This window comes from Euphorbia lathyris, chromosome 10 (genome assembly GCF_963576675.1).
Source record: "Euphorbia lathyris chromosome 10, ddEupLath1.1, whole genome shotgun sequence".
In the NCBI taxonomy this organism is placed as follows: Eukaryota; Viridiplantae; Streptophyta; class Magnoliopsida; order Malpighiales; family Euphorbiaceae; genus Euphorbia; species Euphorbia lathyris.
Genome location: NC_088919.1, coordinates 60,737,997 through 60,765,541, shown reverse-complemented (window position 1 = coordinate 60,765,541; position 27,545 = coordinate 60,737,997). Strand labels below are relative to the sequence as shown.

Genomic DNA, 27,545 nt, shown 5'->3' with positions numbered 1-27,545 from the left:
AGTTATAGTGTCATAGTCATGTTATGTGCATCTCTATAATTCTACATGATTATATATGATATAAATGACAATCGTGTCAAACCGGTTGTCTCTGTGAATCGTGTTATCGTATCAGAAACTGACAGTCCTATTCTCAGCTCAATTTATGCAAGCAGATAGTATATTTTGCAGTTTGTACCAAAGACAATATGACACAACATGTACAAGGCAATGTGCAAAATCAGAGAGAGAATCTTTGTACAAAACGGAAACGTTTAGAATTTCTTGAGAAGCTCTGTACAGAATAAGACTGGACATCAACCTGTTGCAGTTCTAATGAATGTTTTGTTTTCTACTGTATTGTCCTCAGTAAAACTAAGTATTAGGGAATTACTTCCTTTACAACAGCAAATAGTAAAAAAGATGAAATATACAGTCCGTAGTCATAGTGAATCTTACATGGTTTCACCTTCCTATCTGAGCGACTGATCTCTAAAAACATAAACCTGTCCAAGGAAACGCACAATCCGACAAAAAGAATGCTTTAGCGTATGAACAGAAAAACAGAAATTGTACAGACATGAATAGTTCTTCAAGTACATTCAACAGTCAGCAGAAAAATTTGCTGCCTGTACCTTCATATAATTCTGTTAAGAGGTATCCTACTTCCCTGAGGAGGCAGTATCCTACTTCCCTGAGGAGGCAATCTTTCTGTAGAAGATATTAACTCCGGCATTGTCATACCCACTGATACAATAATCTCTGCATCACAAAACAGAGATAGGAGAGGGTCAATTTAGCAAAGACATACTTACAGTTCGGCATAAATGAGTGGAAATATATGTTTGAACACAGTAATGAAATAATCAGCAGACCAACACAAGTGTCACACTGATTTTTCTTAGGATCCATTTGAGTAGAAAGATTTGGCATGACAAGAGATATGAAATTTTGTATGAAGTGGAAATTTAGAGAACTTTTATATAATATTTTCTTTTCTCAAATGCATTCTAATGGATAAAAGAAATACTAGTACATGTAAGTTTTTATAGAATCTGGATTTCTCTCGGGTAAAATCAGAGGCCTAATATTGTAATTTCCAAATCCGAACACGAATTTGCTCTAACAAATCCAAAGGCATCAAATTGACAATTATTTTTCGATCATAAAAAAGAAGGGACTAAGGGAAAACTAAAATAATTGCTGTAAGAACATTTGGTATCAATGGAATTAAAGTTAGAAAGACCAAAAAACAGACCTATGCCTTCTCGAATAGACAAGTTAGGTCTAATGATCTCCTCAGAATTCACCAGATATACATCGCCAATGTATAGATGGTTTGTTGGGACAAAAACACTGCATAACTCTTCATCTCCATCTTCTCTCTGGAATGAACCAACAATAGATACATCATTGTCAAGACTCACAAATCAAACACAAATAATAAGAAGTGTGCATTAAGAATCATCTAAACTACGTCCTTCATTTTTCATATGCATTTCCTTCAGTTTAATTAATCATCAAAGTAAAATTTCTCTGTATAACCTGATCAGTTCTTCAAGTTGTGAAGAATCACAGTACCTAATACGGCAAGTTTAACTAAAAGCGAAAAAAACAAATTGCACAAAAACAGAAATTTCATCAAAGCCGCCACCATGTTTTTAACTACAGAGAAGTTGATAGCTCCTACCAGCAAGATTATAGCTTCATTAACACAGTTATCTTTTTTAAAACAATCTTTTAAAAGTAAGGACAACCTTTGTTCGTTTCATATTCTAATCATGATTCTGCAGTGTTTAGACAGGCTAATATATTATTTTAACAGGCACTCTAGCTGTTTCTGGCAGCAAGCTTGGAAAATTTATCCATTAGAAACCCAAATATATAAATTACAAGATTCAAAATTACCTGAAGGACAAAAGATGATGTAATGAAACCAAATGCATATTCTCCATGTCGAGGATGACGAATAATAGCAACCTCTTTGAAGGCAGCAGTGTTTTGGTCTGCAAGAGAAAATGCACAGTTATGATAAAGCAATAGGACTACATGAAAGCTCAAGCCGTTAACAAACTGGTCGATCTTTTCTTTATAATTTCATTGTTAGACTAAGTTGGAGTTTCTAAGAGATGCACAGAAATGTCATTGTCCAAAACTATAAGCATTTTACAAATAAATTAAGAATATATTATAATAGCAGACAATAAACATTATATTATGTTGTAATATACCTTTCTAATAGCCCAAATGAGATTTCATATTTGTCAAACAAAAAACAGACATATGTCTATAATAGTTGCATGCTATTTTTTATTAATTGCACTGAATCTTGATTTTGCATGCAATCTGATTTATAATTGATAATCATAGTTCAAGGGTGAGGGTGAGCCTTGGCGCAACGGTAAACGTTGTTGTCGTGTGACCAAGAGGTCACGGGTTCGAGTCTTAGGAGCGGCCTCTTGCCAAATAAATTGGCAGGGGAAGGCTTGCCCCAGTACACCCTTGTGGTGGGAACCCTCCCCGGACCCTCGCTTAGCGGGGACGTGTAGTGCGACCGGGCCGCCCCCCCCCCCCCCCCTTTTTTTTTTTAATCATAGTTCAAGGTTACATGCATAAACAATTTCGTTTGTAGAATAAGATATCGGTGGCGGAGATGCATATGTTGCGATGGATGTGTGGTCATACGAGAAAGGATCGGGTGATTAATGAAGTAATTAGGACAAAAGTAGGAGTTACATCTATTGAGAATAAAATGAGGGAAAACCGACTAAGGTGGTTTGACCATGTAAGACAGAGAGCGTTTGATGCGCCGGTTAGAAGGATTAAAGAGTGGCAGAGGGATGCAATGGTGAGGGGTAGCGGAAGGCTAAGCAAACTTGGAAGAAGGTGATTGAGAGTAGTATGAGTTTACTGGGGATTGAGGAAAATATGGTAGTAGATAGGACAGAGTGGAGAGAGAAAATTTATATCGCTGACACGACTTGATTTCACGGTTTCCTATGACGGTTCATGTTAGCCGACCCCGAATCATTTCGGGACTAAGGCTTTGTTGTTGTATCAGCAAATCGTCTAATAAAATAAAACTGACCCTTATGCATACATGTCAACCCTAAATAAGGTCCATTATGCATGTAAACACAGTACATCCATGAGAATATCTAATTTTCAAGTCTGTCTGCTCTTAGGCGACCTTCATCAACCAAATCAAGTTCATTCAAATAAAATATCTGCATATCCTAAAAAGTAGCAGGATTTGGACGTATAAGATCCGGGTATAACTGAAGTCCAATAAGCTTGCGGACAAGAAAAGAAAACAAAAACTGAGGAAAATAGTATCTTCACTTCTCTAAATATTGTGTTCTTCGAGGACTTTGAAATGGAATTAGTCCTTTTTCTATGACAATATTAAAACACATGAAAGTGAAACATTTACTAAAACTGTAGTACTGTACCCCATGCTCAGAAAAATGGCAATTGAAAGTATGATCTTGTCATCTTTTAGCTGAAGTAGCAGGATAACAAACTAACCAAAAAAAGTGTTAATAGATTACCTGGAGAAATAGCAGAACTAATTTGTTTGGAGGCCGAGTAAATGTGTTTTACAAATGGCATTCGCCTAATAAACCATTCTCCGATCCAGAAAACAGTGGCACCCATCCATGATGAAGCAAATACACCAATGAAGAATATAAAAAGCAATGAAGTGACAAACCCAAGGCCTGTGTCAAACAATATAGATAAGAAATCAAATCATCAATGGTATTAAATCCAGCATGCTAATGCTAATCACAGGTCTTTCTATCTCCAAAATCTTACCAAATAAGTCAATGCCAAGTTTGGCATATATTGGACTAAAGAAACCATCAACAAACTGAATAAACCACCATGTCACTAGAAAAGTGACTGCAACAGGAAACAGAACCACACTGCAATTTCACCAGCTCAATCGATTAGGTTATGGTCGAAGAGAAAGGAATAAAACATATAACCAAAAAAAGAAATGAAACACAAACCCTTACTAAGCCTATTACCATCCAGTCATGAACTTCTTAGAAACCCAACTCTGAAGAACAGCATAACAAGCCTGATTACATACAAAAAAAAAAAACGAGAGAACTACTATTAATTTCATAGATTCCGTTTAAGAAACAGAGAAATTGATCAGAAAGTGAACTCAACCAACCTTGCTAGTAGATGAATTGGGGGAACTAGGAGGAGACTTTGGTACATCTTCAGGATCCGAGCCATGATGAGTCAATCCTTGGCTCAAAAAACTCGACTGCGATTCCTTGTTCTCCGCCATCTCATCCCTCCCTCCGGTTGGCTCTTGAATTGCGACTATACCCAACTTCTTCCTTCCTTCCGTGTTGGTTTCGTCGTTGCGATTGCTGGTCAAGTACTAGATTTTCAAACCACCTTCTTGTTTGGATACTGGGGTAACTATATCTCACATCTGGAATATAACTAGAGCGAAACCTCTATAAATGCATATCATTTGGACAGGAAAAAAATATTCATTAAACGAGATTATTTATTTATCGATAAATGAATAAATTATTCATCTATCGATAAATTAATAAATTATTCATTTATCGATAAATATTCATTAGATATATAATTATATTATTTAAGAAATATATTATTTGATTGATTTGCAATTATCACATTAGCGTAATTACAAATCCATTAAATAATTATAGGCATAATTATAGATATTGTTTTTTGGTAAATTTTTGGGTATTTATATATATATTGTGTGTAATTTGATAATTATTACTTTATATTTTCATTGGGCCCTTAAGGATTTAAATATTTTTTTATTACTTAATGAATTTAGCGAGGTTATTACTTTAGTCCATTGGTCCAAGTCGGGACCGGAAGAATTTATTATATAATCGAGGTTATTACTTTATCGAATATTCATTTATCGAGGTTTAACTGTATACTAATATGATATAACAGAACCGGATAAAAAAGTTTTAACTGAAAAAGCACAATCAGTCCCTAACCTATACTTTATTAGTCAATTAGGTCACTGACTTTTAAAAATCATCAATGAAGTCATCAATCTATACTTTGAAAGTTAATTAGTTCTTCAAACTCTTAAAATCATCAAAAAAAAATTCTATACTGATAAAAATAAAGTAAGAGAAAAGATGCAAAATACCCCTAATGTTGACAGTCAAGATCAATTTTGCCTATAACATCTAAAATGGTGCAATTTTACCCCCAGCTAATAGCAAATTTAGCTCTAACGTTGGTAAATTTGGTAAATTTGAAAAATAATTCATCAAATTGTTTTCTCAGTCATGAATCGTGTCATCTACAGTTCACATATGTGTCATTTTATCACTTAATAGTAACAAATCACAACCATATGAATATATGTGAATTTTTTCTTAACAAAAATATTTAAAAAAAATATACTGTATTTTGTACGATTTGGACCAAAAATAAAAATATTTTATTAAAATTGAAAATATTAATCTCCACTTCTATTATTAAATAATAAAAGCAATTTGAACTTTTTTTAGAACCAATTGAGAGACAACCGGTGCAGAATAAAAAATAAAATATATATCTTTTATAATCATATCTGAAATTGATCAAACTTGCCAACTTAGAGATAAATTTGCTCTTAGTTGCCAACATTATAGGTAAAATTATACCATTTTAAACGTCAACAACTGTCAATGTTAAAGGTATCTTTACACTTTATTCCTAACCAACTCGCTTGCTACAAATTTGATATAAATATATAAATGTACAAGTAAATAATTCAGAAGAAAATGGAAGTGAGCGTATACGGGAATGACAAATAAAATAAAAGAGAATTCAATCAACTCAATAATCTGTATGTTATTGATAAATATCAAAGGCCTATATCGACATACAAAAAAAAAAAAACTGAAAGAGAAATAAGTAGCCACCAAATACTCTAACAGATTCGGGTAACAAATAATTCAGAAGAATATGTAAGTGAGCGTATACTGCAGTGACAAATAAAAGAGAATTGAATCGACTCAATAATCTGTATGTTATTAATGTATGTTATTAATAAATATCAAAGGCTTATATCAACATACAAAAAAAACTGAAAGAGAAATAAGTAGCCACCAAATACATTAACGGATTCCGGTAACAACTAGTAGAAAAGTAAAAAAAAAAACAAATAATCCTAAACAATATGATTTTATTCTAACTCCTAACTCAAAACAACCACCTTCAAGAATATTCTCTTGAACTTATTGCATCTAAAACAATCAGTCCAAGTTCTTCGACGAAATTTTTGAAAATCTTCCAGCTTCAATGGTTTTGTCATCTAGTCTGCAACTTAATTCCAGGTTCCACAATGAATCAAATTAATAACCCAATTTTTTTGTGAGATCTCTGAGAAAATGAAATCGCACATCTACGTGTTTAGATCGACCAAGCTACTACAGATTCGCTTATCATAAACCTCAGTTCAATCCGACAAAAATAATGCTTCAGTGTGTGAATGATCAAACAAACAGAAATTGTACAGACATGAGTAGGTCTTCAAGAACATTCAACAGTCAGCATAAAAATGTGCTGCCTGTACCTTCATATAATTCTGCTAAGAGGTATCCTACTTCCCTGATGAGATAATCTTTCTGTAGAAGATATTAAATCCGGCATCGTCATACCCACTGATACAATAATCTCTGCATCACAAAACAGAGATAGGATAGGCTCAATTTCTCATTTGTACAAAACGGCATGCACAACTTGAAAGCGAGAAGCAAAATAATCCCAATAAAATTTAGCAAAGACGTACTTACGGGGTGTTTGTTAGAAGGGATATAGGAGGTGGGATAGGGATAGGGATAAAAAAACACGAGATAAGTTATCCCGTGTTTGTTTGGGAGATAGAAGAGTGAGACAGATGAGGGATAAACCTCTTATCTCTCAAATCCTATGCTCAAGAGGGGTCTGGAATAAGGATAAGCTTCTGATTTTAATAGGATGGAAAAGTCCATTTTATCCCTCAAATTAATGTTATGTAGTTTAAATAAGGTTAAAATAGTAAAATGTATTATTTTATCCCTATCCCTATACCACATACCAAACATTGAATAATAATTCTCCTGTATCATATTTTTATGTTTATCCCAACCATTTATCCTTATGCATATCTCAACTTTTATCCTTATCCCTATCCCAATAGAATATCAAACGTCCAGTTATAGTTCGGCATAAATGAGTGGAATTACAGTAATGAAATAATCAGCAGACCAACACAAGTGTCACACTGATTTTCTTAGGCTCCAATTGAGTAGAAGGATTTGACATGACATGACAAGAGATTTGAAATTTTGTATGAAGTGGGAATTTAGAGAGCTTCTATATATCATTTTCTTTTCTCAAATGCATTCTAATGGATAAAAGAATATTAGTACATGTAAGTTTTTATAGAATCTGGATTTCTCTCGGGTAAAATCAGAGGCCTAACGGTAAACGTTGTTGTCGTGTGACCAAGAGGTCACGGGTTCGAGTCTTAGGAGCGGACTCTTGCCAAATAAATTGGCAGGGGAAGGCTTGCCCCTAGTACACCCTTGTGGTGGGACCCCTCCCCGGACCCTCGCTCAGCGGGGACGCGTAGTGCGACCGGGCCGCCCTTTTTTTTCTTTCCAAATCCGAACACGAATTTGCACTAACAAATCCAAAAGCATCAAATTGATAATTATTTAGATCATCAAAAAGAAGGGGGACTAAGGAAAACTAAAATAATTGCTGTAAGAACATTTGGTATCAATGGAATTGAAGTTAGAAAGACAAAAAAACAGACCTATGCCTTCTCGAATAGACAAGTTAGGTCTAATGATCTCCTCAGAATTCACCAGAAATACATCGCCAATGTATAGATGGTTTGTTGGGACAAAAACACTGCATAACTCTTCGTCTTCATCTTCTCTCTGGAATCAACCAACAATAGATACATCATTATCAAGACTCTCAAAAACAAATAATAAGAAGTGTACATTAAGAATCATCTAAACTATGTCTTTTACTTTTCATATGCATTTCCTTCAGTTTAATTGATCATCAGAGTAAAATTTCTCTATATAACATGATCAGTTATTCAAGTTGTGAAGAATAACAGTACCTACAACGGCAAACTTAACTAAAACGAAAACAAAAATCTCACAAAAACAGAAATTTCATCAAAGCCGCCACCATGTTTTTAATTACAGAGAAGTTGATAGCTTTCTACCACCAAGAATATAGATTCGTTAACACAGTTATCTTTTTTTAAAACAATCTTTTAAAAGCAAGGACAACCTTTGTTCCTTTCAAATTCTACTCATGATTCTGCATTTTTAGACAGGCTAAAAAAAAAAAGGGCGGCCCGGTCGCACTACGCGTCCCCGCTGAGCGAGGGTCCGGGGAGGGGTCCCACCACAAGGGTGTACTGGGGGCAAGCCTTCCCCTACCAATTTATTTTGGCAAGAGGCCACTCCTAAGACTCGAACCCGTGACCTCTTGGTCACACGACAACAACCTCTTGGTCACACGACAACAGTTTTAGACAGGCTAATACATTAATTTAACAGGCACTCTAGCTGTTTCTGGCAGCAAGCTTAAAAATTTATCCATTAGAAATCCAAATATACAATTACAAAATTACCTGAAGGACAAAAGATGATGTAATGAAACCAAATGCATATTCTCCATGTCGAGGATGACGAATAATTGCAACCTCTTTGAAGGCAGCAGCGTTTTGGTCTGCAAGAGAAAATGCACATTTATGATAAAGCAATAGGACTACATGAAAGGTCAAGCCGTTAACAAACTGGTCGATCTTTTCTTTATAATTTCATTGTTAGACTAAGTTGGAATTTCTAATAGATGCACAGGAATATCATTGTCCAAAACTATAAGCATTTCACAAATAAATTAAGAATATATTATTATAATAGACAATAAACATTATATTATGTTGTAATATGCCTTTCTAATAGCCCAAATGAGATTCCATATTTGTCAAACAAAAAACTGACATAGTGAATCTACATGGTTGACCATATTTTCGAGCCATTAACAAAAAACAGACATATGTATATATATATTTGCATACTATCTTTATAATTGCATTGAATTGATTTTGCATGCAATCTGATTTATAATTGATAATCATGGTTCAAGGTTACATGCATATACAACCAACCCTTGCGTATCCCCGTAATTAAAAGAAAAAAGGATACTTATTTTGCCGTATCTCATACGTATCCCCGGCATATCCGGAATCCCGGAGTATCCGATAAGTCGTACGTCAACCTCTTAGAAGTATCGGTAGCAAATGCACAAAAGCTGCTTGTCGGAGTTTTTTTTTTTTTTTCTAAATAATATGAGCAAATCGCATGATAACACTGACCCTTATGCATCCGTGTCAACCCTAAATAAGGTCCATTATGCATGCAACCACAGAACATCCATGAGAATATCTAATTTTCAAGTCTGTCTGCTCTTAGGTAACCTTCATCAACCAAATCAAGTTCATTCAAATAAAGTATCTTCATATCCTAAGAAAGTAGCAGGATTTAGACGTATAAGATCTGAGTATAACTTAAGTCCTATAAGCTTCTGGAAAAGAAAGCAAAAATTGAGGAAAATAGCATCTTCACTTCTCTAAATATTGTGTTCTTCAAGGACTTTGAAATGGAATTACTCCTTTTTCTATGACAATATTAAAACACATGAAAGTGAAACATCTACTAAAACTGTAGTACTGTACCCCATGCTTAGAAAAATGGCAATTGAAAGTATGATCTTGTCATCTTTTAGCTGAAGTAGCAGGATAACAAACAAACTAAAAAAAGTGTTAATAGATTACCTGGAGAAATAGCAGAACTAATTTGTTTGGAGGCCGAGTAAATGTGCTTTACAATTGGCATTCGCCTAATAAACCATTCTCCGATATAGAAAACAGTGGCACCCATCCATGATGAAGCAAATACACCAATGAAGAATATAAAAAGCAATGAAGTGACAAACCCAAGGCCTGTGTCAAACAATATAGATAAGAAATCAAATCATCAATGGTATTAAATCCAGCATGCTAATGCTAATCACATGTCTCTCTATCTCCAAAATCTTACCAAATAAGTCAATGCCAAGTTTGGCATATATTGGACTAAAGAAACCATCAACAAACTGAATAAACCACCATGTCACTAGAAAAGTGACTGCAACAGGAAAGAGAACCATACTGCAATTTCACCAGTTCACTTGATTAGGTTATGATCAAAGAGAAAGCAATAAAACAAATAACCAAAAAAAGAAATGAAATGCAAACCCTTACTAAGCTTATTACCATCCAGTCATGAACTTCTTAGAAACCCAACTCTGAAGAACAGCATAACAAGCCTGATTACATAAAAAAAAACGAGAGAACTACTATTAATTTCATAGATTCAGTTTAAGAAACAGAGAAATTGATGAGAAAATGAACTCAACCAACCTTGCTAGTAGATGAATTGGGGAAACTAGGAGGAGACCTTGATACATCTTCAGGATCCGAGCCATGATGAGTCAATCTTTGACTCGGAGAACTCGACTGCGATTCCTTGTTCTCCGCCATCTCATCCCTCCCTCCGGTTGGCTCTTGAATTGCGACTATACCCAACTTCTTCCTTCCTTCCGTGTTGGTTCGTAGTTGCGATTGCCGGCCAAGTACTAGATTTTCAAACCTTCTTCTTGTTTGGATACTGGGGTAATTATATCTCACATCTGGAATATAATTATATAATATACTAATCTGATATAACCGAAGCAGATAAAAAAAAAAGTTTGGGGTAAATTGTAAAAATACCCTTTAACGTTTACTAATTTTATCCTTAATGTCTAAAATGATACAATTTTACTTCTAATATTGGCAGTCAACGTTAATATTGGCAAATTGGATCAATTTCAAATGTTATTATAAAGCATATATATTTTGTTTAAGTTGATTCTAATGGTGAAGTTATGGCTTCAGCTGGTGTCCTGCTCGATTACTGTGATTCTGTGGAAGAGGCCGAGCTTCGGGCGGTGCTGGAGGGAGTGAAGTTTGCGCGGGATTGTTGTTTCAACGATATCATCATTGAATTGGATGCATAAACAATGGTTCTTGCTCTCCAGACAAAGATGTTCTCTCAATCCACCCTTCGATTCATGTATGAAGATGTTGTCACGTTCTCCATATTTAGTAGCTCTTCAATTTGTTGCTAGACAAAGAAATCAAGTGGCTCAGTATTTAGCTAAATGGGCTTCAGAATTGCATGACACTATGGTATTCATAGAGGATTGCTCTGCCCCAATTTGGCAATTTATTCATCAAGATGTAACCGCTATTATTCATTAATCTATTCTTTATTTCTTTCAAAAAAAAAAAAAAAACAAGTTCCATATATTTTTGCGATTTAGTAATAGAATTAGAGATTAAAAATTTTATATTCGTCGAAATATTTAAATTTTAGATGACAAGATCCATAACCGAGAATACAATCTGATCAATAATTTCTCCAATTGACCTAACTTGTCAACATTAAGGATAAAATTGCACCATTTTAGACATTAGAAATAAAATTACTTCTGGGTATAAACGATAAACGGTATTTTTACACCTTATCTTGAAAAGTTTTAACTGAAAGCACAATCAGTCCCTAACCTATACCTTATAAGTCAATTAGTTCACTAACTTTTAAACATCATCCAAGTCATCAACTTATTAAAGTTAATTAGTTATTTAAACTTTTAAAATCACCAAAAAAAAATCTATGTTGATAAAAATAAAAAGAATTTTATAGAATCTTCTGGGAGTCATTTGCTTCCTTTCCTCCTAACCAACTCGCTAGCTACAAATTTGATATGAATATATAAGGGGTATTTGGTTTAAACTCTGGAATCGGGATTGAAATCGGAATCGGGATGCAATGGAATTGGAATTGAAATGACTATTTATTTATCTTATTTGGTCAAATTTGAAAACGGAATCAATTTTTTTCTAATGTTGTTTGATTATATAATGGTTGGAATCATAGTCAACACCAAATTATATATATATATATATATATATATATATAAAATAGTGAAAAAAACAAAATAATATTTGTTTTGTCAAAAACAAAATAAGCATAGACTAATTTATATATATATTTTTAAAAAATAATAATGATTCTTTATTAGAATAATAAACAACCTACAATATTGTCCATCATATAATAAAATCCAATGATTTAATCCCCTTGATCAAAATCAATATTTTATACATGTATAATGTTTGAATTCCTTAACAATTTACATGGTTTGGTTTACCAAATAAAAAGAAAAAGATACAGTAAAATCTTTATAAATTAATAATACCGGGACTATAAAATCTTATTAATTTATAGAGATATTAATTTATCGAGTATTAATTTATTGAATTGATTCAAGTTGGAAACATAATAAATTATTATTTTAAAGAGGTTATTAATTTATCAAGTGTTAATTTATAGAGGTTTTACTGTATAAAGAAAGAAAACGTGGAGAGAAGTTGAAGTGAAAAATAACGGCAAAACAAGGGAATCAATTGTGATTACCATGGGTTAGTGGGGGAATGCCTCATCATTCAGGAATCTCAATCTCATTCCATACCTAAAATTAATTAAACAAACATTAGGAATTGGAATTTCTCATTTCCATTCTCATTCCATACTACTTTTTAACCCAACTAAACACTCCCTAAATGCAGAACGAAATAATTCAGAAGAATATGTAAGTGATTCATATTAGAAATGGTAAAAGTACACATGATCCGATTATACGATACGAAATCAACATATAATTTTAGTGTTTGAGTTTAACTTAGTAAGTAATGTGTCATTTTTTTTGTTGACATAAAATTGACATGCAAATTTTTGGATTGGGTTAGAGTTGATATACTAACCCAAAAACGACACGAATATTTAAAATTATTATTATATTCTCTCGTATTTTTATATGTCACTTTATTAATAAAGATAATAAAATTATAATTATTACTTGCAACCTCTTAAATTGTTATAAACACCTTATATGACCCCTTAACTTGATATTAATAGACTTTTCGATGGTTAGTATTCTCATAGTAATCTAAAATTGATATAAAATATTTAAAAATAATACCATATCTTCTTATATTTTTAAAAAGTTGTCATTAATATATATGCATAAAATAAATTATATGTAACCCGAAAACACGATACGAAATTGACACTAATCTGAACATGTTAATTCGATTATAACACAAAAAATTTTGGATTGGGTTTGGGTTTGTTCTTTTTAACACAAACCCAAAAATAACACGATATGAATACTGTAACATCTAAATTTTTTTTTGGTAGGAAAAGGAAATAAAAAACAACAACAAAAAACACCCAATCAAGGGATCAGCCTAGGAAAGCTAACCCCAATCCTATCATCTAAAAGGAAAGGGAAGAGAAACCCAGGGGGATCAGGAAGGGTAGAGACTCCAAGTAAACCGTCATGAGCAGCTGCCGCCAAACGATCAGCAATACGATTTTGCTCTCTGAAGACGTGACAGAACTCAAAACTCTCAAAGGAGGAGCAAAACCTTCTAATAGCTTTTATAAGGTTGCTATTCTTCAAACTCGGGGCATGACTGTCCTTAATCATATTAATGGCCTCCAGATTATCCGATTCAATAGTCAGACTCTTAATACCTAGCCTACCAGCCAGCTTGATCCCAGTGAGGATGCCCCAGAGCTCAGCAGAGAAGGAAGACCCCTGATAACACTGGAGAAACTTCAGATCGGATCACGTCCCTGTGAGGCGCCGCTGGGATCGGCCTGGGACACTCCGATGCCAAAGTCAGTAGAATATATGGAGAATAAATCGTATTGACAAAGCTTAGAGAATGTAAGAGTAAGTGTACCTTGATAGCCCAGAAAGGTAGGCTATATATAGTTGAGGAATTCGTAACCTCTAAATAACTAGAAAGTCTCCATTAATGCTCATTTAATGGCTGTTACAGGTTACTCTTAACCTAGCGGTTTGAGACTATTAATGATTCATTTAATAATCATTTATGACCGAGATGGCGGCCAGCCGTTATCTAGGTAAGTGGAGAGATTCGCCTTAGAGATCCGCCAGCGGATCTCTTAGAGCTGATCCAGGGAGATCCGCCAAACGGTTTCCTTTGCTACGTGGCATATTTAAGGCAATTATCTCTTTTGGTCCTTGCGATAATATCCCGATGTTATCAGAAGCCCCCCCAAAATGCCTTTAAAGTCCTTTAGGGCTTTTGGACTTCTGCGCGCCGTCTTATGCTTCCGCATTAATGAGCACTCTGTTCAATGTTCTTTGATGGCCGACACGTGTAATAGCACACTGCCCTAGGAACGTTCAAAAACCCATCTTCATCTTTCGGAGTTCTCTTTCTTCCTCATTCTCCATTTCCTTCCGTTTTTCGAAGCTTTTCCTCAGAAACTTCAAAGATCTTACTCGGGCTTCTGCATTTCCATGTAAGTGCTTTTTTATTTTACCCTGAATGTTTAGAAGTTCATCTTCATCCTCTGGGTCAACTTCCGAACTCTTTAATTCGACGCCTCCTCCTAAGATTGAAGTAGATTTTAGTTGGACCACATCCTCATCGAAAAACTCCCAATCTTCTGTAGGTGAGATTAATTCTGGTTCAGCTGAGTTTAATAACTCGGCGCATAACCATTACCAGACCCGTTCCACCGGAAACCCTTCTTTCTTTTCCGGTTCTACTCCGGTCGGTGCCCGTAACCGGTTTCTGGGTTTAATGGCTTCTTCTTCTGTTCCTGTTAGAAAAAAGAATCCTCGAGCGGAGTCCACTTCGTCTCGTATGAGTGCCGTGGATTTGGCGAATCTATCGGATCGCTTTCCGTGGATCAAAAATTATGAAACCCAACTCCCCGCTTCTCATCAACGCCCCTCCAATCCGCCGAAGGGATTTTTTACTGTATTTTGTAGTCATGTTGAAAGAGGGTTTCGCCTTCCTCTTCCCAAGATGTTGGCGGATATCCTCTCGTATTTTGACATCGCCGTCAGCCAGCTACACCCTAACGGCTGGCTTGACATGGCTTTGGATTGCTATCTTGCGTCAAATTTAGGCGTAGCGTATAATGGCCGAATCTTTAGAGCCTTTCACAAACCTTCCAAAAGGAAGTCAGAGTCTTATCTTACATTCGCCAAGTTCGGTGTCTACTCGCCCTTTTACCACAAGATGTCTAACGTGCATAGCTGGGATGAGAGTTTCTTCTATGTGAAGATTAAGGAGGATGAACCGTTAGATTTTCCTTTAGTTTGGAACTCCCGTCCGCTACATATGGCGGGTGACATGCGAGTCTTAACATATGGTGATGAAGAGGTGGCGGATCTCATGAAGCAGATTAAGGCGGATGCATGGACTTATGCGGATGCCTTAGCCTTCATGATGAGTGACATTCCTCTGATCCGCCGAGTAGAAGATCAATTCATTTATTCAAAAATTACTCAGTTTGATCAAGGTACCTTGCATATTTATGGAGCTTTAATTATTCTGATATCTTCTTTGGCAGGGGTGTATCTAAGGCAAATCATGCTCTTGCAGAGACGCGCAGGAAGTTTCAAGAAGAGGAAGCCCACAAGAAAAGTCAAGCGGCTAACCCTCAACCTGATACGGGCAAACGCCCTATGGAGACGGCTGTCGATCCGCCACTGAAGAAGAGGCGGTCCAATACTGTTGGGAGTACCAAGATAATGGCGGACGCGATTAAATCTGCCAAACCTACTGAGAAAATGGTTCAGGTAATTCGTCTCTTGATTCTGTTTCCTGCTCATCTGATTTTAAAGCGGCGTATGGTTTTTCCTGTTTGCGCAGATGGCGAAGCCCGATATTGGTGGATATTGGTCCGCCAAGTTTGGGGTTCAAGGAACTTTTGAGAATGAATCTCTCTTGAATGACCTGGACAAAGCTTTAGGACAGGTGGGAGAAGTACAAAAGGATTACGACCAAATCCCCGGATCGATCCATGTCCATAAGGGAAAATCGGAGCTTCTTTCGGTGAGTATTAAAAGAATATGGGTAGCGATGATTTCTTTACTCCCGTTTCGTTCTTGGACTAAATCCTTTTGTTTTTCTCAGCTGTATGCCCGCTTGCGCACTTTGGAGAATGGACTCCTTCAGAATGTGGCGGATAAGGCAACTATTGAAAAGCTAGAGAAAGAGATAGCGAATGCCAATTCCGCTATTGCCACCGCCAACGCGAACCTAGCTTCCGCCACAGCTGCTTTAGTTCTCCGAGACGAGGAGATACAAAGTCTGAAGGCAACGATAGCTTCTGATGCTAAAAGCCATGAAGATGCTCTCGGGGAAGCGGAATACACGGCGGGCGAACAAGCATTCTTTTATGGAGAGATGCTTATGGCGTACTTCTCTTTAGCCCATCCTGGAATTGATTTCATAGATCATGAGTTCGCCGTCCCCGAACCGGAAGACGTGGCGAGGTTCAAGAAGATGCCCGATGCCAAGGAGTACCTCCGCAACTATGTGCGAAAATGGATGAAGGGAACCTTGCAGGATGTCAAACCTTCTACCATGGTTGTGGTGGATGACCTCCAAGAGATGCCGTCTAAAGCTGATTCCGAACAAAAAGGGGATAAGGAAGTATCTCCTGAAGGCGGATCCATGACTGTGGAGAAGAAGGATCCTCAAGCGAGCATCGGGGGCGAAGGAAGCACAAAAGAAGATGCTCCTATTATCATTTAGTTAGCAATTTTTGTAAAAACTTTTCAAGTACAATTCCAAACATTGCTATATATATTTATTTCACTTTTACACTTGCGCAGGACAGTGTTTTAAATGTGAGTATGTTTAGGATTTTTATTTGAAGTAGGTGGCCAGCCATACTTCATTGTATGAACCTTTGTGAAGGTTTGAAGCTGTTCTATTCCTTCTTAGAGGAAGTAAAGCTGCCCAGGGGTTCAATTTGCTACCTATCTTTGAGGTGAAATGACCCGCCCGTAGGACTTGTGAATTCCTTTTTGAAAAGGATAAGAGAGTGTAAAGACATTGCGTCCAAGGATCGTTTTAACTCTTATTGGAGATTGGGATCCGCCCAGAGACGGATCCGCCCATAAGATTGATCCTCTTATGTGCTTTAAGATAGCGATGTATTGCGAATGTGGAGGGCGTTGGGTGCCTCCCCTTCTTTTTAAGACTGGAATATTGATATTGCAGCAGTAAACTATAAAAAGAACATGAATAATAAAACCAACGATGTTTATTAATGGGATGAACACTTTATTACAGCGGACAGGTCTTTATAGGTGAGCCTCATTAAAACCTTTAACAAGAAAACCCACATGGGAAAAAGCTTGTTAAAGGAAAAAGAGTACTCAAGACCATACTTCATTTTCTAACAAAGTATTTGCGGAGATTTTGGAGATTCCACGTGCGTGGCAGCGTGTTGCCCTCCGTATCTTGTATTTTGAATGTGGCTGGTCCCACCTTCTCCACTATCTGGTATGGACCTATCCAATTGATCCCCAACTTGCCTTTGCTTTCTCGAGATTGGACTTTATCAGCTTTGCGAAGCACAAGATCTCCCATCTTTAGATCCACAATCTTGGCATTTTTATCATGATAGGATGCAATCCGCTGTTTATATGCTGCCATGCGTACATAGGATTGATCCCTGCGGTCCTCGACCTGATCCAGACGTTCCCTTAGTCGTTTATCGTTGTTTTCTTCACAATAAAAGGCCACTCGATCACTGGGGACTTGTATTTCCACGGGGATTACGGCCTCCACTCCATGAGAAAGGGCGAACGGCGTTTCTCCCGTAGCAGTTCTTGGGGTGGTGCGATAGGCCCACAAAACACTTGTAAGTTGATCTGCCCATCTTTTATCGTGTTCTCCCAACCTCTTTTTTATCCCCTTTACAATCGTTCGATTGGTCACTTCGGTCATTCCATTGGTCTGAGTATAATAAACGGAGGCGAATCTGTTCAGGATGCCCAATCCTTCACAAAATGCCTTGAACTTGCCACAGTTAAACTGTGTTCCGTTGTCAGTGATGATGGTGTGTGGAATGCCATATCTTCCCACAATGTTGTCTTTGACAAACTCCACTATCTGCTCTGCTGTAATGGAGGAAACAGCCTCGGCTTCTACCCATTTGGTGAAATGGTCCACCGCTATTATTACATACCTCTTTTGCCGGCGAGTTGGAGGAAACGGGCCAACGATGTCTATTCCCCAAAGGGCGAATGGGCGGCCTTCAATGATTGGCCTTTGAATGTGCTTGGTAGTGTGTGACTCATTTGCGTGAATCTGGCAACTGTGACAAGATTCTACCAAACTCTGGGCATCTAACTCGGCTGTGGGCCAGTAGAAACCTGCTATCCTGGATTTCTTCAAGATCGCGGCGGATGCCTCATGTGACCCGCAAGATCCCTCATGTAGCTCTTTGAGGATCTGTTGCCCTTCTTCTGGTAGAATGCATTTCATCCAAGGATGACTAAAAGACCTTCTATAAAGACCATCATTGATCAAGGAGAAGTAAGCCGATCTCCTGACAATCTTCCTCGCTTCTTCCTTGTCTTCAAGTAATGTTCCATTTAGTAGATACTGGCGAATGACTGTCCTCCAATCATCCTCTATTGTTGTGAGTAAGGACACTTCTTCCGAAGCAAATGCTGGAACCATTTTCACTTCGAAGGGACAATCTGGATCCGCCCAGGTTTCCTCACTAGAAGCCATTTTGGCCAACTGATCAGCTTCTGTATTGGACTCCCTTGGTATGTGAACCAATTCCCACTTAGTTCCTTTAGCTTCAAGGTTATCCAGAATCTTTTTGACTTCTGCTACATATTTGGTCAGGACCTCGTCTTTCACCTCGTAATTCTTGATTACTTGGTTGACCATTAGTTTAGAATCGCTGTAGATCACAATCTGCTCCGGGGTGATCTCTTGAAGTAGACGTAAGCCCAATATCAGAGCTTCGTATTCAGCAGCATTATTAGTGGCATGGAAATTTAATTTTGCTGCGTATCGCAATCTTATGTAGTGGGGACCTTTGATCACAACTCCCACACCAGCTCCATCTGCAGAGGAAGCTCCATCTGTATACATTGACCATTCTTCTAACGGAGGCTTGGGATGAGATATCCCCTCGTCAGTGAATTCATTCACGAAGTCCGCCAGGACCTGACTTTTCAAAGATGACCAGCTTTCGTATCTTACATCAAATTCGCCCAGGCGAATCGCCCATTCCATCAACCTTCCCGAAGTTTCCGGCTTCTGCAATACCTTTCTCATTGGTATATTGGTTCGAACTATCACGGTATGCGCCTGAAAGTATGGCCTAAGGCGGATTGCCGTGGTCACGACAGCCAGTGCCATTTTGTCCAACTTCGAATATCTGGTTTCAGCATCTTTCAAAACTTTGCTCACGTAGTAAATAGGGAATTGTTGGCCATCTTCTTCTCGCACCATTACTGTGCATACGGCTTTATCCATAACTGACACATACATGTACAGGTCCTCCCCCTTCATAGGTCGACTCATCATGGGTGGCTCTGTAAGGAACCGCTTGATTCCTTCGAATGCATTTTGACAATCTTCATTCCACTCAAACGCCTTTTGCCCTTTGATAACTTCGAAAAAAGGCTGACATCTACGAGCTGAGCAAGAGATAAACCTGCCCAAGGCTATGATACGCCCATTGAGGCGTTGTACTTCTCTGATATTCCGAGGAGGTTGCATTTCTAGGACTGCTTTGACTTTGTCAGGATTTGGACTAATTCCTCTTTCGCTAATCATGAATCCTAGAAATTTGCCATATGTTGCCCCGAAAGTGCACTTCTCTGGATTTAACTTGATGTTGTGATGGCGAAGTACGTCCAGTACCTCCTTTACATCCTCTGCATGCTTTTCCGCAGTTGCGCTTTTAATGATCATATCATCTACATAGATAGAATAATTATCATTCTTACTGTTCGAGAATATCTTGTTCATCATCCTCTGATAGGTAGCACCTGCGTTCTTGAGCCCGAAGGGCATAACTTTAAAACAATAAGTAGTTTGATGTGTCACGAACGAGGTCTTGATTCTATCTGAGAGCTCCATAGGGATTTGATGATAACTTGACTTCACGTCAGTAAAGGAATACATTGCATGACCGGCAGTTCCATCTACGAGCATGTCTATGCATGGCAAAGGATAGTTATCCTTGGGGCAAGCTTTATTGAGATCTGTAAAATCAATGCACATGCGGTAGGATCCGCCAGCTTTCTTGACTAACACGACGTTCGCCAACCACTGAGTGTAAAGTACTTCCTCAATGGCATCTGCCTTCTGGAGCTTGGCAATTTCCTCCTCTATCACTTTTTGTCTTTCTGGACCATGATTCCTCCGCTTCTGGGCCACAGGAACTGCATCTTTATCAATGTTGAATTTATGGGTGATCACGTCCGGACTGATTCCAGGAAGAATTTCATCCTTCCATGCGAAGACATCTTCGGCCTCACAGAGTACCTTGGAGATTGCATCTCTGATATTGCCCTGTAGTCCTTTAGCTATCCGTACCTGCTTCTCTTCTGCCATCAGGTACATTTCGGTCTCACCTAAGGCCATTGTGACATGCTCTTCTTCATCTTCCTCCTTAGATTGAGGGCGAATCATTAAGGAAGCCGAATATGTCTCTTGGGCTACTTTTTGACAACCTCTAACCATCACGCCTCCCTTGACCGTGGGGATGTAAAGCGTTAAATGGCGAATAGAGATAAGAGCTGCAGCTTCGGAGATGAAAGGTCGCCCAAGGATAATATTGTAGGCTAATTGTCCGTCTAAGACCGAAAACTCCAAATCTCCTCTCCAAACTTGATCATCATCAGTAAGCTCGCAATCCAAAGTAACTTGGCCTTTCGTCTGAATGGTATGACCTGTCACTCCCAAAATGTCCACCACAGTTGGTTCTACCTGGACAGGATCAATCTTGAGTTTGGCGAATGCTCCTCGGGTAATGACATTACATGAACTTCCTGTATCGATCATTACCCTCTTCATCTCCCAACCCTCAACCATCATAGTGACGACCAACGCGTCCGCATGGGGTGGAATTTTAGGACCTGCGTCTGAGAAAGGGCGGTTTAGTGATGTCCTGTCAAGGGTGGTCGTCTTCGCCTTTTTCAACGTTGGCTGATAGCCAGGTCCACCTGCTATGACGTTGATGGTACCCTTTCCTTTCTTCTTTCGGTCCTCTTTGGATTTGTCATCTTCCTTTCCTTCTGTTTGGATGAACCGATCCAATTTTCCTCTCTCAATGAGTCGCTCAATTTCTCGAGCTAACTCCCAGCAAGCATCCGTATCATGGCCATTCTTCCTGTGATACTTGCAATAATTCTTAGGATTCTTTCCTTTATTGGTGTACTCCCCCCCTTTTGGCTCGGGGTATGAAATGCTCCGTTTGTGCTGGCTGTTCTCGATCCACATAAGAACTTCACTTTTAGAAGCATTGAGAGGTGTGAAGGAGGTGACAAACGTTGATTTGTTCCTAGAGTCCCTTCGTTTGTTTCGAGAAGAAGAATCTTGACGTTTGTCTCTGTCCCGGTCCCGAGGGCGGGATTCGCCTCTATCCTTCTTTGGCGATGATGGCGAACCTCGGCGAATATCATCAACCTCTATAAAGTCTTTACAGCGCTCCATCAACTCTGTCATGCTGGTGGGCTTTTTACGAATGAGGTCTTCTTGCAAACTTTTACAAGTAGTGTTTCTTATAAAGCACTCCATAGCTACGGAGATATCAACATCAACGATTTGTATACACAACTGGTTGAAAGTGTCCACATAATCTCGGAGTGGTTCATTCGCCTTCTGTTTTAGTTCGAAAAGCTTTCCAGATTTCACCACTGCAGGGATGCAGCCAGCAAATTTTGCACAAAATTCCCTGCTTAATTGATCGAAGCAGTTTATAGAGCCTGGAGGTAGAGATTGGAACCATAAATAGGCTGGACCTCCCAAAGTGGTGACAAACATCTTGCAAAGTACAGGTTCGGTGGCTCGATTGAGTCTGGCCAAGATTCTATATTTTCGAACATGAGCCTCCGGATTGTCTTTACCTGTATAAATTGCAAGATTAGGGATTTTAAACGCTCTTTCGGTTTCCTCTACTTCGATCCATGCCGCAAAAGGTGAATCTCTATTGGCGAATGGATTATGCCTAGCATTTTTCTCATTCATTTGGAGCACTAGGGCCCTCACTCTATCATCAAAATTCTCCGGATCCGCCCTGGGACGATCTCTTCGTGGCGATCTGCTTGGAGAGGAAGAATAACTCGATTCTGACGATGAATCCGATGGCGAATGTCTACCTCGTCCGCCTCCCCTTCTTCCTCCGTCGCCTCCCCCTCCACTTCCTCTATTTGGAGGAATTGGACCGTTTCCTCCTTGCTGGCCTCCTGGCAAAGTGTGTCCAACAGTTCCCGAAGATGGATGGGGTGGTGGTCCACCTATATGAGACGTTTTTTCCGGTCTCTTACTCCCTCTACGACCAGTAGATGGAGGAGATCTGCCATGGTGTGGAGATTTTATTTGCCGAGGCGAAGGAGATCTTGCCTGCTTATCTTTGTTCTTTCTACGCTTTTTACGAATGGGCTCTTTAAATCCGCCAAGGGACGAATTCGTCCGCGGGCGCCTGGGTACATTCGGCCCACCGAGATTAAACCTTGGAACTTCTGATCCGCCAGGAGGGACCGTATTGTTCCCGTGGCTCCCTTCACCAGGAAACAGCTCCCTGATAACTGGTCGCGCTCCACCCGGCGCCGTGGTAGTTATCGTAGAGTCAATGTTGTGAGCTTGAAGGAATGAAGAGCTACGAGCCCCAGGTCCCAGACCGAAGTTTAATGGAGGTAGAGATGAGACAACTGATGTAGATACTGTACTATTATGAGGAGGAATAGTCATGAATGCCCGAAGGCGGTTTCCAATTTCAAGCCCATATCGCGCCTCGATATCCTGAGCACACATATCAAGGAAGGATGTCGTGGGCATATTTCCATCAATATTCATTGTAGGGGCGGTTGTGCTTGTGCGTCCAGCACTAGATGGTGTAATTATTGGCGATTCGATCCCTGAGGAGGGATTTGGTATTTCATCATTCATGATGTTTCAATGTGAACGAAAAATCCTTTATTTGGTCAAGGATTCCACGTTCACCGCACCAATTGATAACATTGGAGAAACTTCAGATCGGATCACGTCCCTGTGAGGCGCCGCTGGGATCGGCCGGGGACACTCCGATGCCAAAGTCAGTAGAATATATGGAGAATAAATCGTATTGACAAAGCTTAGAGAATGTAAGAGTAAGTGTACCTTGATAGCCCAGAAAGGTAGGCTATATATAGTTGAGGAATTCGTAACCTCTAAATAACTAGAAAGTCTCCATTAATGCTCATTTAATGGCTGCTACAGGTTACTCTTAACCTGGCGGTTTGAGACTATTAATGATTCATTTAATAATCATTTATGACCGAGATGGCGGCCAGCCGTTATCTAGGTAAGTGGAGAGATTCGCCTTAGAGATCCGCCAGCGGATCTCTTAGAGCTGATCCAGGGAGATCCGCCAAACGGTTTCCTTTGCTACGTGGCATACTTAAGGCAATTATCTCTTTTGGTCCTTGCGATAATATCTCGATGTTATCAACCCCAAACCCAAATTCTGGTAAAAACCAGAAAGCCAAGCTCCTCCAGCATCTCTGAGAACTCCTCCTGCTGCAATTTTACCATTACTGAGGCAAGAGCCATCAGTGTTCAGTTTCACCACCCCTTCTCTGGGCCTAACCCAACTAACCAGGTGGACACTCTTACTCAGGGAAGAGCTGGCCAGGGAATCACATTTAAAACTGTCCAAAATGGAGAAGAACTTATTGGAGAAGAATTCAACTAAGTTTGGCACGAAAATAGTTTTACTACCAAAAATTTCCTCATTTCTCCATTTCCAAATTTGGTGACAGATAATGGCAAAGAAGATGTCACCATGCTCCATGAACGAGAGGAGCTTACCTTTAACTCCATCAGAGAACCAAACATCTTCAGGATGGGCCAGGAAGGAAGATAAAGAATTAGGAGGAAGAATATTCCTCCAAACCTCTTTACTCTTTGAACAATCCCTCAGGGCATGGCATAAGGACTCAATATGGTCTCTGCATCTACTACAAGCTCCAGACTCCGATAAATGCCTCCTGTGCCTATCCAAGTTAGTCAATAACCTGTCCTTGACGCTCAGCCACAAGAAACTCCTAACACGATAAGGAACTTTAAGGGCCCAAATGGACTTCCAAACCTCTGAGGAAGGAACCGACAAAGGGGGGGAAAACGCTTCAAAGGCAGACTTGCAAGAGTATGCTCCATTATTAGTTAGAGCCCAGCAGTGTCTATCCAAATCCTCCTCATGAATACTCACCTTGAAGCCCCGCATTTTAAGAAGTGTCTCAAGACCTAAGAAAGGTTCGATCTTGGCCCAGATCCAATCCCCTTCAGAGTCCACCACGTCAGCAATCCTCCAGTTCCTGATGTCATTAGGCAGGGGAGTAGTACACACATCTACCAAAGGTTTGTCCCCTAACCAGGTATCAAACCAGAAACTAATGGATTTACCATTGCCCACCTCTAGACCAACCCCAGAACAAAAATCCGCAAAAATGGTGCTAATCCCTTTCCAAAGAAAGGAACACTGGGTAACTCTCGCCTTGGGGCCCCCGAAGATTTTATCTTTCCGATACTTACCACAAAGAAGGCAAGCCCAAAGAGAAGAGGGGCACTGCCACATCCGCCAAAGGAGCTTCATTAATAAAACTTTCTTGTTGTCCTTTGCTTTCCTAATACCCAAACCACCAGACGCTTTGGGGAGGCACACTTCATTCCAGGGCACAAGATGGATTTTTCTCCCCGCCTCAGCTTCCCCCCATAGGAATCTACGGTTGATCTTATCCAGATTATTAAGCACAGGGGCCGGAAGCAGACAAGCCTGCATGATATGATTAGGGGTCGCACAATTAACAGATTGGACTAACGTCGTACGACCTGCCAGAGAAAGAGTACTGGCCTTCCAAGAGGCACATTTAGAATTGGCTGTCCAAAGTATCCTGAAAGGTAACTTTAGACACTCTTTCACTGTGCAGGGGAATACCCAGGTACTTACCAAGAGACTCAGTAAGAGGAATACCAGACAAGTCACTTAATCTTTTGCAAACTCTCGGATTCATATTCTTAGAGCACATCATCCTTGATTTTTGGATATTGAGCTTCTGACCGGAAGCCAAGCAAAAACAATTAAGGATATCCATAATGACACTCAATTGCTCCTCATTACCTTCCAGAAAGATAAGGACATCGTCTGCAAAGAATAAGTGAGTCACCTGGGGGCAGAAGCTATTAATAGCTACCGGGTGGAAACTCCCAATATCAATAGCATCTTGAATTAGGTGAGAAAGCCTCTCCATAGCAATAATGAAAAGGAAAGGACTCATAGGGTCACCTTGATGGATACCCCGACCAGGAGAAAACTCCTCAGACATATCCCCATTAACCATGACTTGAAAAACAGGAGAAGAAATACAGACCTTGATAAGCTTCCTCCAGTTTTCTGGGATCCTAGCTCTCTCTAGACTTTCCATAAGAAAGTTCTAGTTGATCTGATCATAAGCTTTTTCCAAATCAAGCTTTAAAGCCACAATGCCTTTCTTCCATTTTTTAATCTTCATCGAATGGACCATTTCTTGGGCTATCACCACATTGTCCATCATTTGTCTACCGGGAACAAAACTACCCTGATTCTGACAAATGATCTCAGGGAGGATTCCCCGGATTCTATTAGCCACAATCTTTGTAACCGTCTTATAAAGAACATTACAAAGACTAATGGGTCTCATATGCAGGAAAGAAGAAGGCTTATCAATTTTCGGGATAAGGACAAGGAGGGTTCTATTAACTAGCCCAATGTCCTTAGACCCGTTGAAAACACCTAAGATGAAATCATAGATACCCTCCTTAACCACCTCCCAGTGTTTATGGTAAAAGCCAGCCGGCAAACCATCAATCCCCGGAGCTTTAGCAGCCCCAATACTAAAGATAGCTTGGTCGATTTCTTTACACGAGATAGGCTGAAAGGCATTCTGAATGCTATCCTCACTAATCTGAGGGAAGGTAGCAGCAGAATGGGCCCCATTTAGCTGGACAGGATCCTCCTTGAACAGGTCCTTATAGAACTCAAAGGCCATATTACGAATCACCTCGTCTTCATAAACCCACTCCCCATTGGAATTCTTAATGGCTTCAATCCTATTTCTCTGTCTTCTGATCATGGTAGAAAGATGGAAGTATCTGGTGTTCCGATCCCCATCTCTAATCCACGATTTCCTGGATTTCTGGAACCAAAGAAACTCCTCTTGTCTAAGCACAGCCTCCAACTCCTTCTGAAGAGTTCTAAGGAGACCATCCAACATGTGATCAAACCTAATCTCCAGCCTACGTTGGATACCCTCCATCCTCCTTAATAACTTATTCTTCCTCCCAATAATATGACCAAAAACATGTTTATTCCACCCTAACACCTTATCTCTGAACCCATTAGCAGCTTGCAAGACATTCAACTGAGGATTCCCAGGCCAACTGATACCGGAAAGGTCTCCTCCCTCTAGGCCGGTTGCCTCTCAAGAGTCTAAACAAAATAGGACAGTGATCCGAATGCCGGAAAGGAAGATTTAAAACCGAACACTCAGGAAAGGAAGTTTGAGCAATTACATTAGCATAGACTTTATCCAAACGCACGAAGGTGTTGTTACGTTTCCAAGTGAATTTATGACCAGAAGCCCTAAGATCGGACAACCCACATAAATCTATACTATTCTTGTGGTTGAGGCACCGATTAATGTAATGATTGGAACCCCCCCTCTGGTCACTCATAAGAGCTATGTCATTGAAATCACCCGCAATAAACCAGGCCTCAGAAATATTGACACTCATAGAGAAGAGAACCTCTCAAAGACGATTCCGATTAGCTAAGACAGGGTCTGCATAAACAAGGGTAAGCAAGAAGGGCCTATTCCCAGAAACACTGACTTTACAGTGAATAAACTGCTTATCCATATTAATAACATCAAAGTTAATCTGATCTGGCCTCCAGAAGAGCCAAATCCCACCAGCCCGGCCAGTTGCCTCCGATCTAACACACCTCCAAAATTTAAACTTTTTAACCACCTCCTCTGCTTTCTCTCCACTAATCTTAGTTTCCAATAAAGCAAAACAGGAGGGGTTAAACTGTTTAATAAGATCATTAATATGGATGCGGGTAGCCTTACTAGCTGCACCCCTAACATTCCAACACAACAAATCCATAAGAGGGAGGACAACTGACCACACTACCCAACCTAAACTAGGTATTTACTGGGGGCTCCTGAGAGCCTCACCGAGGAACCCGCAGGTCCCCTCTTCTCATAAGGAGCCAGAGAGTTAAGGATGCCTTTCCGTTTACTCTTTGGCTTCTTCAGGTTAGGTTTAATAACCCCCATAGCTT

General features: G+C 39.2%; 2 protein-coding genes across 2 annotated transcripts; both read right to left on the bottom strand.

The window, feature by feature from the left end:
- Window positions 1-213: 213 nt before the first annotated feature.
- On the bottom strand, window positions 214-4,388 carry LOC136209300 (protein LIKE COV 2-like). Its single transcript, XM_066000732.1, has 8 exons — window positions 4,163-4,388; window positions 4,011-4,063; window positions 3,796-3,905; window positions 3,531-3,698; window positions 1,888-1,985; window positions 1,238-1,364; window positions 615-741; window positions 214-485 (listed from the first exon to the last, which is right to left on the bottom strand). Exons 1-7 carry the CDS (start codon window positions 4,280-4,282, stop codon window positions 617-619), a joined length of 801 nt encoding a protein of 266 aa, XP_065856804.1. The 5' UTR covers window positions 4,283-4,388; the 3' UTR covers window positions 214-485; window positions 615-616.
- A 1,609-nt stretch (window positions 4,389-5,997) lies between these two features.
- Window positions 5,998-10,702, bottom strand: LOC136209096 (protein LIKE COV 2-like). The gene is made up of 7 exons (XM_066000473.1): window positions 10,463-10,702; window positions 10,316-10,368; window positions 10,101-10,210; window positions 9,836-10,003; window positions 8,630-8,727; window positions 7,790-7,916; window positions 5,998-6,665 (listed from the first exon to the last, which is right to left on the bottom strand). The coding sequence occupies exons 1-7, from the start codon at window positions 10,580-10,582 to the stop codon at window positions 6,565-6,567; spliced, it is 777 nt and encodes a 258-aa protein (XP_065856545.1). The 5' UTR covers window positions 10,583-10,702; the 3' UTR covers window positions 5,998-6,564.
- Window positions 10,703-27,545: the final 16,843 nt, after the last annotated feature.